Source organism: Nuphar pumila, chromosome 5 (genome assembly GCF_984573655.1).
Source record: "Nuphar pumila chromosome 5, dmNupPumi1.hap1.1, whole genome shotgun sequence".
NCBI lineage: Eukaryota > Viridiplantae > Streptophyta > Magnoliopsida > Nymphaeales > Nymphaeaceae > Nuphar > Nuphar pumila.
In genome coordinates, this window is record NC_143253.1 from 24580847 (window position 1) to 24592953 (window position 12107).

General features: G+C 44.0%; 1 protein-coding gene across 2 annotated transcripts in view; it reads right to left on the reverse strand.

Moving 5' to 3' along the window:
• Positions 1-12107, reverse strand: part of LOC149837153 (UPF0613 protein PB24D3.06c-like) — a 71222-nt gene that overhangs the window by 16005 nt on the left and 43110 nt on the right. For both annotated transcript variants that reach the window (XM_090005853.1, XM_090005852.1), the window contains one exon: positions 607-752. In XM_090005853.1, coding sequence (XP_089861979.1) covers positions 607-752 — 146 coding nt within the window. The remainder of the gene's footprint in view (positions 1-606; positions 753-12107) is intronic.

The window sequence follows — 12107 nt, forward strand, 5'->3', positions numbered from 1 at the left end:
TGTGATTCAAGTACTCCATAGCCTTCTAGAAGAATGCTTCTTGTTCCCGAGCAAACTTAGGATATGATTACAACTTACTGCAGTTTTAGGTAACATGCATCATCCTGTTTATTTTATCTTGCTAATATACATGGAATGTCAAATTAACATATTACTGAGTATTTGGTTGCATATTTTGGGAGAAATATATTTTGGATAAATATATTTTACATAGTTATAATACCAAATTTTATGCTATTCACACCTTATCCCAAAACTCACACCAACTCACATGTATGCAAACAGGCAAAAACTAACCAATCGGTTAAACTTATCAAACATGGCAAACTTCCATGTCTGTTCTATAAAAACTCACTCGAGGGTTCAACCAAACACCCCTATAGGTTTACAATAAAACTAGAGAAAAAACTAAAAGTGGCACATATGTGAGGGCAATACCAAATAATCAACTCGGGTGATAGAAAAAAGTTCTCTTCTAACTGACTATACAGTGATGTGAAATAATGGTTTTCAAATGAAAAAATATCTACAAGAAAAACATAGTAAGATACACAGATAATGACAGGTAAAAAATATCCAAATATAGTTTTTTGTCATATTACCCACCTATAAGCAGTTATTGGAGCTTCTGGATTTGCTTCCCTGGGCATTAAATCCATTTCTCGACCTTCACTAATCATTTTTGCAGCCAGATCAATCATTGCAGCAGTTTCAGGAAGAGTTGCTCGATACTCTCGGTCACTCACTGGTGCCTAAACAATATGAGTCAGTTGAACTTAGCTGTAAAAGAACTAGTAGGTCACCATACACTTAAATCAAGTACTATTGATGCTAGTAAAGCTTCACAAAGACATCATTTTTGCGACATGGATGATAGTTTCAATACTTTGCACTATTCTCATTCCTTCCTCTTAGGCATCCATTAGGCATAAGCTTAGCAAAATAGGTGACAGACATAGTGTCACCCATAAAATATAGACAGTGAAATATGACTTTTAATCACCTATGACAATTTTATGGTCACATTCTAGTCTAAAATTAACAAAGATTCCCTGTGTCTACTTGGCTTGCTCAAAAAAACATAATCTAGAAATGAAAACCAATTAATTTGGGTGAGCATGAATATAGCCAATTTACATCACGCAAGAATTTCTAGATCAGAAAAATCAGTAACATACATTAAAAAACCATCACATTCTCATATGAATTAGCGTGATCTTTGGATCTGAAACATTCAATATTTTATCAGAGAGCTCCAATTAACGACCAAATGTCTGAGTTATATATAGAAGTTTCCTATATTTGTTTCCTGAACTTTACATAAATATGGTAACTTCAGCAGGGATGTGCATGGTAGAGCTAATTTGGGAAGGAGGACATGAAGTTGGCCCAGTGGGTAGCATGTACACGAGTCCAAACAGATAAAGAATAGAATACTTGATGATCTTATGAAATCATAAATTTTTTTTTACCTAACACAGGATCATACTTAAACAAGTGACCTACATTATCTATCAGATGTGTAATGAAAGACGCGGAAGCATCAACATGCGAATAGAGGAGAAGCAAGGAAGCCAACAACACAAGCACACAATGTGCAAAAGAGAACACAAGCACAATACAAGTGCAAATAACCCACTAAGGGCTGAAAAGCCTTCAAAGGCAAAAATAACTTTATTGAATGAGAGAAAAGGAGAGGCTAAAAGCCTTACAAGGATGAGGGAGGAGCCCTTAATTTATAGAGGAGGGAGGACCCAAGGGACTGAAAAGAGACTTACAAATAATCAAGTTTTCAAATAACTTGATAATACATACATTCATCGAATACGCTAGAACAAAAATAGCATATAAATGCTTCACAACACAAATGTAAAAGAGTGCATAAAAAGCACTTCAATCTGAATATGATTGAGAGGGAGAGCTGTAACGCCCCAAAATCGTGGACTTGAAACCTTTTATGACAAAGGTTGAAAGCTTTTAAATCAATCATTTATCAGAGTTTAAAACAGAAGTTTAGCGGAAGATTAGGTTCAAAACAGCAAGTCCCTAGACCTTGGGCGCATTACAACACAAAAGCAAACGCCCCTTATAAACCGATTTGTAATTCAAGTACACATTTTATTGAAATGAAAAGAAGAACCACGTTTTGCTAATACAGTTTTAGAAATCCAGAGTTCTAATCAGAAAAGATGCTTTCAAAGAAACTTTATACCACATCTATCAAAAGGGTCCCCAGGAGCACAACGTCAGGAAAGAGCATTGCCTTGAATGCATCTCGTCATCGTGCCATCGCAAGCTGTCTCAACCTGTCAAGCACCTGCCCATGAAATGGGTCAGTCTCACAACAGACTAGTAGGGGTGCAAAAGACAAGAAAGAACAAATGCTGCAATAAGCAAGATAATCACTAGATCAAGCAGGAAAAACAATACTAACAGATCTAACAAAAGTATTGTGAAGTGAGCCAAGCTCTAGTAAAGCAAACAGTTACATACAAGAGCAAGAAGGATCATAGTGCTAAACAAGCAACTATGGCGATCTCACAGATACTATAGGTGAAGAGTAACTAACTCTATCCACCAGTCAAGCAAAGTAATTGCATAAGACAAGCATTCATAACAACACTCGTAATATGTATACAAGTACCATTGGGTGGCTCAGTCCATCGACAAGTAGCTACATAAATCGTAAGACACAAACCATCGCATTACAACAATTCATATGCTACACATGATACGCAATCATACGGTAGCAATTATATCACAAAACGTAACAGCTAGCATAATGCTAGAATTATAAGTAATTGACTAGCATAAGAAGCTAGTCATTACTTAGCAGAACTGCATAAGCAGCTTAACCAACAAGAGTAACGCCTCGACAAGCGTACATAGCTCAACGAGTAGCGCACTAAACTACCGAGCTAACAAGCAAGCAAGCCATGCACGTCACAACACGCATATCTCATGATCATGTGTGTAAGTTATATCTTGTCTCATTATGAGCAGGCCGTTGTGGGTACGCACAAGGCAAAACGTAGAAACAACCGAGATCGATTCGGGGGTCTATTATGCTATGTATTTTATTATACCCCGAATGACTGACTGAGTCCGCTTCCTAAGGGGACGGCCAGTGACCAAGAGAGTAAATCCCCAAAGGCAAACAAAGGCCCAATGGATGCGCATCCGAACTTCTGCAGAAGTGGCCTGAAGGATTTCCCCTAACCTCCGATGACTGAGGAAGGTCGGATCTTTGCCCGAGATTGCCATTAATGACTGTCCATCGGAGTTTTGTACCATCCATCCTCTCTCTTGATGAACCGTCCCGAATGAGCACGACGGAGGGTTTCTTAACCGCCATCCCATTCTATATGCTCTGGTCTTTCAACCCAATCGAGTATCTTGCCTGTGAAGGCGCATGACCGTTATTTAGGTGAATTATACACGCCATTGCGCGTTCGAGGCAACCACACACTTCTCATCCTACTCACCGCAGTACGCAACATACCTATTCAAATGTACAACCACGATGAAAAGGGTCAATCCGTAGTGAGGGTAGAAACATCATTCTTGTGATCTCAAACACATGCCATTGCATGTTCGAGGCAGACATAGACCTCTCATCCTACTCATCGTAGTACGCAACGTACCTGTTCAAAAGTACAACCACGATGAGAGGGGCATGGATCTCTCGCAGGAAATCCCAACACTTCTGCTTTACAAAAGTCTACAGTGAACTCATTCAAGTTCCAACTTATCGTGCTTGGGTCCTTTAGACAATCACAAGCATTCTGCCTATTAGGCAAAAATCAACATAACAAGATTTACCTTAATGTGTCAATACACGCTTAGAGGTTACTATAGACCTTTCGTCCTGCTCTTCGTAGTCTAAACATATCGCACGTGACTAAGGGTACAACTACAAGAGGAGGAACATGGATCCCTCGTAAGAGATCCAACAATACCTTCATGAAGGAAGGAAGGCACTACTATCTTGGTTGAACCAGAAAGCCTAGAGACTAGGGCTCGCATCAGAGGCGAGGTAACGTCGATCTAGCGATGGCGCAAGTACCTCGCTAGGATCCCCGCCCTACTCGTGCACAGACCCCTAAACAAGGCTATCTGAGTCGTATCGGATAGGCGAACTAAGGTTATAACACACCTATCCCAAATACATCGATTTGGGAGATCCGTCCGCTATCACTGCTTTACAAGCTATACATTCTTGAAAATAGGTTCGCACCTAAGACCATCATCTTTGAAGAACCGAAATGCATAAGTGTGTGCGTCGTGGCCTTAACGACAAGTGAACGGTATACACTATACACTCGAAGCTGCACTCAGGGAGTGCAAGCTGACAAGGGTCAAACCCGTGCACATACTAATACAATGGCAAATCGAGAGGCAAGACTTGATGGGCGAAGCCGCACCGCGAGAGTAGAATGCTAGAGCTACACACGAGGTATGAGATCACACCTCGATCATCGAAATACACAAGCAGGCAACTACGTAAGCAACTCGTGAGGTATGAAATCCTATACTTACTACGCGAGTGTAAAGGACGACTCACGAGGCATGGGGTTGCACCTCGATAGATCGATAAGCGTAAACAAGTAAAGAAGCATACAACAGAGATACGAATACATGCACAAGCAAAGCATATGCACGAAGTGAGGCAACAAGGTAAAGATGAACACATACAAAAGTAAGTGCAACAGCATCACAGCACAGGAACGTAAAGTACGAAGAGTAAAGCAAGTAGCAAGGTCAGGGCGCGTAAAGCACGGGGCAACAAGTAAATGCAAGGAAGTAAAGTGCAAGAACGTAAAGGAGGACTAGGATTGCATCCTGAAGAACAAGGTAAACATAAACAAGTAAATGCCATGGCGCAAAGCGCGGGGCAGCAGGAAAGTAAAGTGCGAGAAAGTAGAGAGGACAAGGATCGTGAAACCGCGTCCTTGAGTTAAAAGACATGAAATATAAAGACAGGAATAAAAAGCCTAGGCACATATAGCGCGACGGTGACAAAAAAAAAAAGAAGACAAGGATCGCGAAACCGCGTCCTTGAAGGTAAAGACGTACATATATATATTATACGTATACATATATCATCCTCTTTTAGTTATTTTTTCTTATTTTAGCATTTATCCGTTCATTGTCCTTTCATGCAAGAATCCCCTACCTTAAGGGGTTGCGGGTCCTCGTACACATGCAGCGTAGGCAAGCAAGAGCTTGAGCCATAGAGGGCGAGCTGGATCCACCGTTCAACCTGAAAGCTTGGAACGTTAGTATCCGTCGTAAAATAAACGAGAAGCAACAAACGCAGCAAGGTCTTCGGCCTGCAGAAGGCAGATGCAGGAACTCTGCATCCTGCAGACAAGGGTGCCCCCTGTCTGGCAACAGCAGCAGAGGCAGAAAGCAAAAGCTCCCTGTCTGCCAGCACAAAGAAAGGCAGGGGAGGGGGCAGAAGCTCCCTGCCACACCTGCCACAACAAGGCAGAGGGAAACACCCCCTGTTAGAACACGAGACAGGGGCGCAGCCCCCTACTGGGAACGAAACAGGCAGGGGCCGGCAGCAAGAACAAGGGGCAAAGCCCCTTGCCAGAGAACAACCACGGTGTAGGGGGAAAGCCCCCTACTCGAAAGCACAAAGAAGACAGGGGGGCTTCACCCCCCCCCCCCCGCTGGGAAACCGAAGGAGGCGGGGGGAGCCCCACCCCCTGTCAGCAAAACGCAAGAGGCAGGGGGTAGAACCCCCTGCCGAGAAGCAACATGATACCCCCTGCTGTGGAACAATAGAGGGTAGGGGGAGCCTCTCCCCCTACCGAGAAACAACAAAAAAGCAGGGGGCCTCGCCCCCTACTGGGACACAATGCAGGGGGAGCTTCGCCCCCTGCAGGCAGGCACGAAGACAGGGGGACAGAGCCCCCTGCCAAGACAGGAAGAGGCCCGTGGAGCCCCCCCCCCGAATGACTGACTCCCAAAAGGAAGGCAGGGGGGTTAACCCCCTGCCGACAAGAGGTGACGACAAGGGCTCAGCCCCCCCTGTCGACCAATCCAGCACAAAAGAGACGGGAGAAGAGGTTTATACCTCGAAAGACCGCAACGGAGGAGTCGTCGGGGAACGAGGTCGTCAGCACGATGGAGGCCGGAAGCGGCAGCAACAGGTCTATGGCCAGAGGAAACGGGAGACGAACAGGTGGCTGACCTCCTGCAGCACACAGGACGAAGAGGAGGGGATCTCGCGTCGTCGGGGCTGAAAGGTCGACAACGGAACTCTCGGGCTCACCGGCGTCAGGAGGCTGGTAAAGAGAGGAGATGGTGACGATCACCGACAGTCAGAGGTCATCGAAGGTCGAGGGCCACTGTCGGTTGAGCTGCCTCGGCAAGGGTGGCGACGTCGATGGCCGGCAGGTCGTCGACGACTACGATCGTTGGCGACAGCAAGGAGAAAGGAAGACAGTGGGCCGTCGGAGCTCAGAGGCCGCCGTCGATGTCAATCGTCGGCGTCCCGCACCACAGGGAACGAAAGGGGGTCGACACAGGTGGGGGGTCACAAGAGCATGGAGAGTGGCGACAATCGGTGGCGGCTGCAGCACCCAGGACGGAAGTAGTGGCTGACGGCGAGTCGCCGGTGCTCGGGGTCCCTGGCGCAGCCGTTAGCCAGATAGGGAGGTCGGCGACAGAAGGGGGAAGGGCCGACGATCGCAATCGCTGGCGACGGGGAGGCAGAGAGGGATGCTCGCGTCGCCGGGAGGCCTACCGGACTAAGAGAGGAAGCGGCCAGACGGAGTTGCTCGCCGGCGTCTCCGATCGCCGACGTTAGCGCGAGAGAGACGGAGCAGATGAGAGAGAAGGGGCGAGGGTTTTGAACCCTCGCCCGAGACGCCTGCGTCTTTAAAAAGACGCAGGTTCTTGAGGCTTCGAGAACCCGGGTCCGGGTTAGGCTCTGGTCCGGTTCGGACCCAGATCCGGGCCCGATACGACGGTCCAGACCCCGACACGTGCAGGCTATGTCACAGGGACTCGGCAAAACAGATGCCGCACCCGCGTCAACGCGACGCGACGCGGGATCGCGTGCGGGTGCGGCACCGGGTGCGGTCAACACGACCCTGGGTGCGGTCAACGCACCCAGGATCATTTTTGTCCACAATTTTAGGCGAAAAAAAAAAATTCCCCCCCCCCCCGATGAAAAGGAGGAGGATTAGGGCAAATTTTTTTTTGCCTTAATCTCTCCTCTCTCTCCCCCTGAGCTCGAGCTCTCCCATCGTCGCCCAGCTCCGCTGCCCCCAGCACCGCCGCCCCCAGCTCCGCCTCCCAGGCTCCTCCTCTCCTTTCGCAGGTATGTCTCTCACTCTCTTGTTGGGTCGGCTGGGGAGGGGCCGAGCACCCCCCCCCCCCCTCTCTCGGTCTCTTGTTGGGTCGGCAAGGGAGGGGCTGAGCCTCCCCTGCTCCCTCATTTTTCGGCAGAGGAGGGGCCGAGCCCCTCCCTTTTATGTTTTTCTTTTTTGGGTCGACAGCCTTTATGTTTTTCGTTTTTGGGTCGACATGGGAGGGGCCGAGCCCCTCCCCTTTATGTTTTTCTTTTTTTGGGTCGACAGGGGAGGGGTCGAGCCCCTCCCCTTTATGTTTTTCGTTTTTGGGTCGACAGGGGAGGGGCTGAGCCCCTCCCCTTTATGTTTTTCTTTTTTGGGTCGACAGGGGAGGAGCCGAGCCCCTCCCCTTTATGTTTTTCGTTTTTGGGTCGACAGGGGAGGGGCTGAGCCCCTCCCCCATCTGTTTGTTTTTTTCTTTGGGTCGACAGGGGAGGGGCCGAGCCCCTCCCCCATTTGTTTTTTTTTTTTGGGTCGACAGGGGAGGGGCCGAGCCCCTCCCCCATCTGTTTTTTTCTTTGGGTCGACAGGGGAGGGGCCGAGCCCCTCCCCCATCTGTTTTTTTCTTTGAGTCGACAGGGGAGGGGCCGAGCCCCTCCCCCATCTGTTTGTTTTTTTCTTTGGGTTGACAGGGGAGGGGCCGAGCCCCTCCCCCATCTGTTTTTTTCTTTGGGTCGACAGGGGAGGGGCCGAGCCCCTCCCCCATCTGTTTTTTTTTTTTTGGGTTGACACGGGAGCGGCCGAGCCCCATCTGTTTTTTTTCTGTGGGTCGACAGGGGGCCCCTCCCTCATCTGTTTTTTTTTTTGGTCGACAGGGGAGGGGCCGAGCCCCCCTCGCTCTCGCTCTCTTGTTGGGTTGGCAGGGGAGGGGTTGAGCCCCCCCTTCTCCCTGTGTTTTCGAATTGATTTGAAAATTGTAATGTATTTTTTTTTGTGTTTTCAGGATAAAAATGACGGATAAAGGGAAAGGACTTGCGTCATCCTCATCCCAACATGTGAGTTCTGCTGCTAGTTGCAGTGGGATTGATGATGTGGGGCCACTATGGATACATGTAGATAAACTTGCAAAAACTGGAGAAGGAGGTGGTGGAAACAAAAGATTTCGATGCAAGCTCTGCGAAAAAAATTTTGTTGGGTCTTACACAAGAGTGAAGGCTCATTTGTTGAAGATACCAGGACATGGCATTTTAGCTTGCAGAAAAGTTGATGAGGCAATACAAGAAAATACATGAAGAATATGAGAAGAGAAAGGCAATGGCCGATTCTTCTGCAGTCAGTGTGTCATTTGCAAGCCACCAAGAAGATGCTGAAAAAAAAAAGAAAAGTCAATCTAGGAGGTAGAGGAACGATACAAGCAGCATTCAATACATATGGAAGAGAAGAATTGGATAGAAAAGTTGGGAGGTATTTTTATTCTGGTTCACTCCCATTTAATGCGGCTAGAAATCCTTATTGGAAGGATTTAGTAACATCCTTGGCAAATTATAATTTGAGTGGTTATGTGTCTCCAAGTTCAGAAAAAATATGAACCACACTTCTTGCAGAAGAGAGAGCAAACGTGGAGAGGTTGCTAGAAATTAAAAAATATTCATGGGAGCAAAATGGAGTTTCCATTGTGTCTGATGGATGGACAGATATTCAAAGGCGTTCATTAATCAATTTCATTGCTTGTTCGCTCAGTGGCCCAATATTTTTGAAAGCAGTTGATGCATCTGGGGAATATAAAAATGCAGAGTATTTGAAGGGATTGTTTATAGAAGTGATAAAAGAAGTGGGTGATCAGAAAGTGGTACAAATCATTACAGACAACGCTCCGGTTTGTAAAAGTGCAGCGTTGAGTTTGGAGAGTGAGTACCCTCATATTTTTTGGACTCCCTGTGTAGCACACAGCTTAAATCTAGCCCTAAAGAACATATGCAACCCCAAAGAAGAAGAAAATTCACAAGCATATGCTTTATGTTCATGGATTGAAGATTTAGAAAGAAATGTCAAAAGCATTAGGAATTTTGTTGTTAACCACCATCGTGCTAATGCTATATTTAATAGGCATTCTGATTTGAAATTGTTGAAGGTCGCTGAAACACGTTTTGCGTCCATCATTGTGATGATGAAGAGGATTAAAAGAGTGAAGAATGCTTTGATTAACATGGTGACTGATCAAAATTGTACATTCTATCGTGTTAATGATGATATGAAGGCTCAAGAAATTAAGAAATTCATTCTTGATGATGAGTTTTGGGACAAAGTGGTATACTTCCTTCAATTTACGCAACCTATTTGGGAAATGTTAAGAGAAGTTGATAAGGATGAGCCCATGCTTCACAGAGTTTATGAAATGTGGGATAATATGATTGAAAAAATACAAGCTATAGTTTTCATGCATGAAGAAAAAAATCCTGCATTGGATGATTCAGATTTTTTTAATCATATTCATTCAATTTTAGTCAGAAGATGGGATAAGAGCAATACTCCTTTGCATTGCATGACACATTCTCTTAATCCAAAATATTATGAAAATAAGTGGCGGGCTGGTGGTATTGGTCGTGTCCCTCCAAATTTAGACCCAGAGCTATCAAGACATAGAAATATGTGGATGACAAGACTTTTTCCAAAAGCATATCTTCTACATCAAGTCACACAAGAGTTTGGAAAATTTTCATCTTCGAGATTATATGCACCGGCATTATTCGCAAGAGAAGAAGATAATATAGATCCTATCACATGGTGGTCAACATTTGGATCAGAAACACCTCTTCTGCAACGTCTTGCATTAAGATTGCTATCGCAGCCTGCTAGTTCATCTTGTTGTGAAAGAAATTGGAGCACATATTCTCAAATCCACAACATGAAGAGAAATAAACTCACCAGCAAGCGTGCAGAGGATTTAGTATATGTTCATTCAAATCTTCGATTACTTTCGCGAAGCAATGATGAATACAGGTACTAATTTGCTCTCTTAGTTATTTGATTATTTCTTAGTTTTCATTTAAATATACTTGTATTGTATTTATCATTTTCAAATTGGGTTTATAATGCAGACAAGGAACATCCAAATTTTGGGATGTAAACCCAGAAGAGTGTGACTTCGAGGGAGAACATGAATTCAACGTAACAAACATGGATTTAGCTGAGCCCAGTATTCCTTCTAATGATGCATTTGATGATGAAGAAGAAAATTATTAGCATCCATTACTTCATCAGGATATACTTTGGTATGTAATTTAGTTCTTTTATGCAATACTTATTTGATTGATATTTAGGTCGATTTATGTAATTGCTTTACTTATTTGATTGATAATTTGATATTTAGGTTGATATACTGCATGCATGATGAATCATATTATGAGTTTATGACAATGTTTACTGTTAAATGTTAAACTGTTAAAACTGTTAAAACTTCAAAATTATATATATATATATATAATTTTTTTTTACATTTTTGCCCCTGCCGCACCCCCGCACCCGGGTTTTTTGGAAGTGCCGAATCCCCGCACCCGCACCCGCTCCCGCACCCATGTGACATAGCGTGCAGGGCACGTGTCTGACACGAGTCGAACGCGATTTTTTTTTACACGGGCGTTACAAGAACCCTCTACAAAAAGTGAATTACAATGGGCACAAATGGCCTTATTTATAGATTACATATTCTCTTGAAAGATCTGTTGGGAATAGTTCCCAACAGCTCTTTGTCAACAGTCAAATATTGACGGTTGACAGTCAGCCAGACTGTACAGTGACCGTCATTATGACTGTTAAGAAAAAGACAAAAAAGAATATAAAAAAGGAATAAAAAGAAATAAAACAAAAATACAAAAAAATAAATATTACAAAGATATATGTATATACTTTAAATATATATTTATATACACACACACACACACACATATATATATATATATATATATATATATGTTATTTTCTAACAGCCTCCCTCAAACTTATGGTGAGATCACCGAAAGTTTGTTAAGTAAAAAGTTGAATCTTGGTGAGCATAGTGCCTTGGTGAAGAAATCAGCAAGTTGATATTCTGATGTCACATAGGGAAGATCAATAGTCTTCTTTAAATATTCTTCACGAACGAAATGACAGTCCATCTCTATATGCTTAGTTCTATCATGAAAAGTATGATTTCGAGCAATGTATATCGAGCTTTTGTTGTCACAACACAATCTTGTAGGATTTTGAAAATGAATTCCCATATCTGAAATTAGTTGCTTGAGCTACACGATTTCCATGATAGTAGTCGCCATTGCTCTATATTCAGCTTCTGTAGATGATAAAAACACCTTTTGTTGTTTCTTGCACCTCCATGAAATCAAGGATTCACCTAGAAACAAACAAAAACCAGTTGTTGATCTCCTATTATTTGGATCCCCTCTCCAATCAACATCAGAGTATGCAATAAGATCTAAGGAGGAAGAAGAGGATAGAAAAACTCCCTTATTTATTTTGTCTCTAATGTATTTGATAATTCTCATGACTGCACTCATATAAGCTGAAATTGGAGCGTGTTGAAATTGACTGGCTATATGTACAACATGAGCTATGTCCGGTCTTGTAATACTTAAATACATAAGAGACCCCACGAGTTGTCTGAATGGAGTTGGATTGTCCAAAGGAACTCTATCGTAGGCTCACATCTTCATTCCAACAGTCTCTGGAGTGTCAACAACTTTATCATCTGATAGTCCTGACCTGTCAATAATATCTGAAGCAAACTTTGTTTGTGACAATATGTAC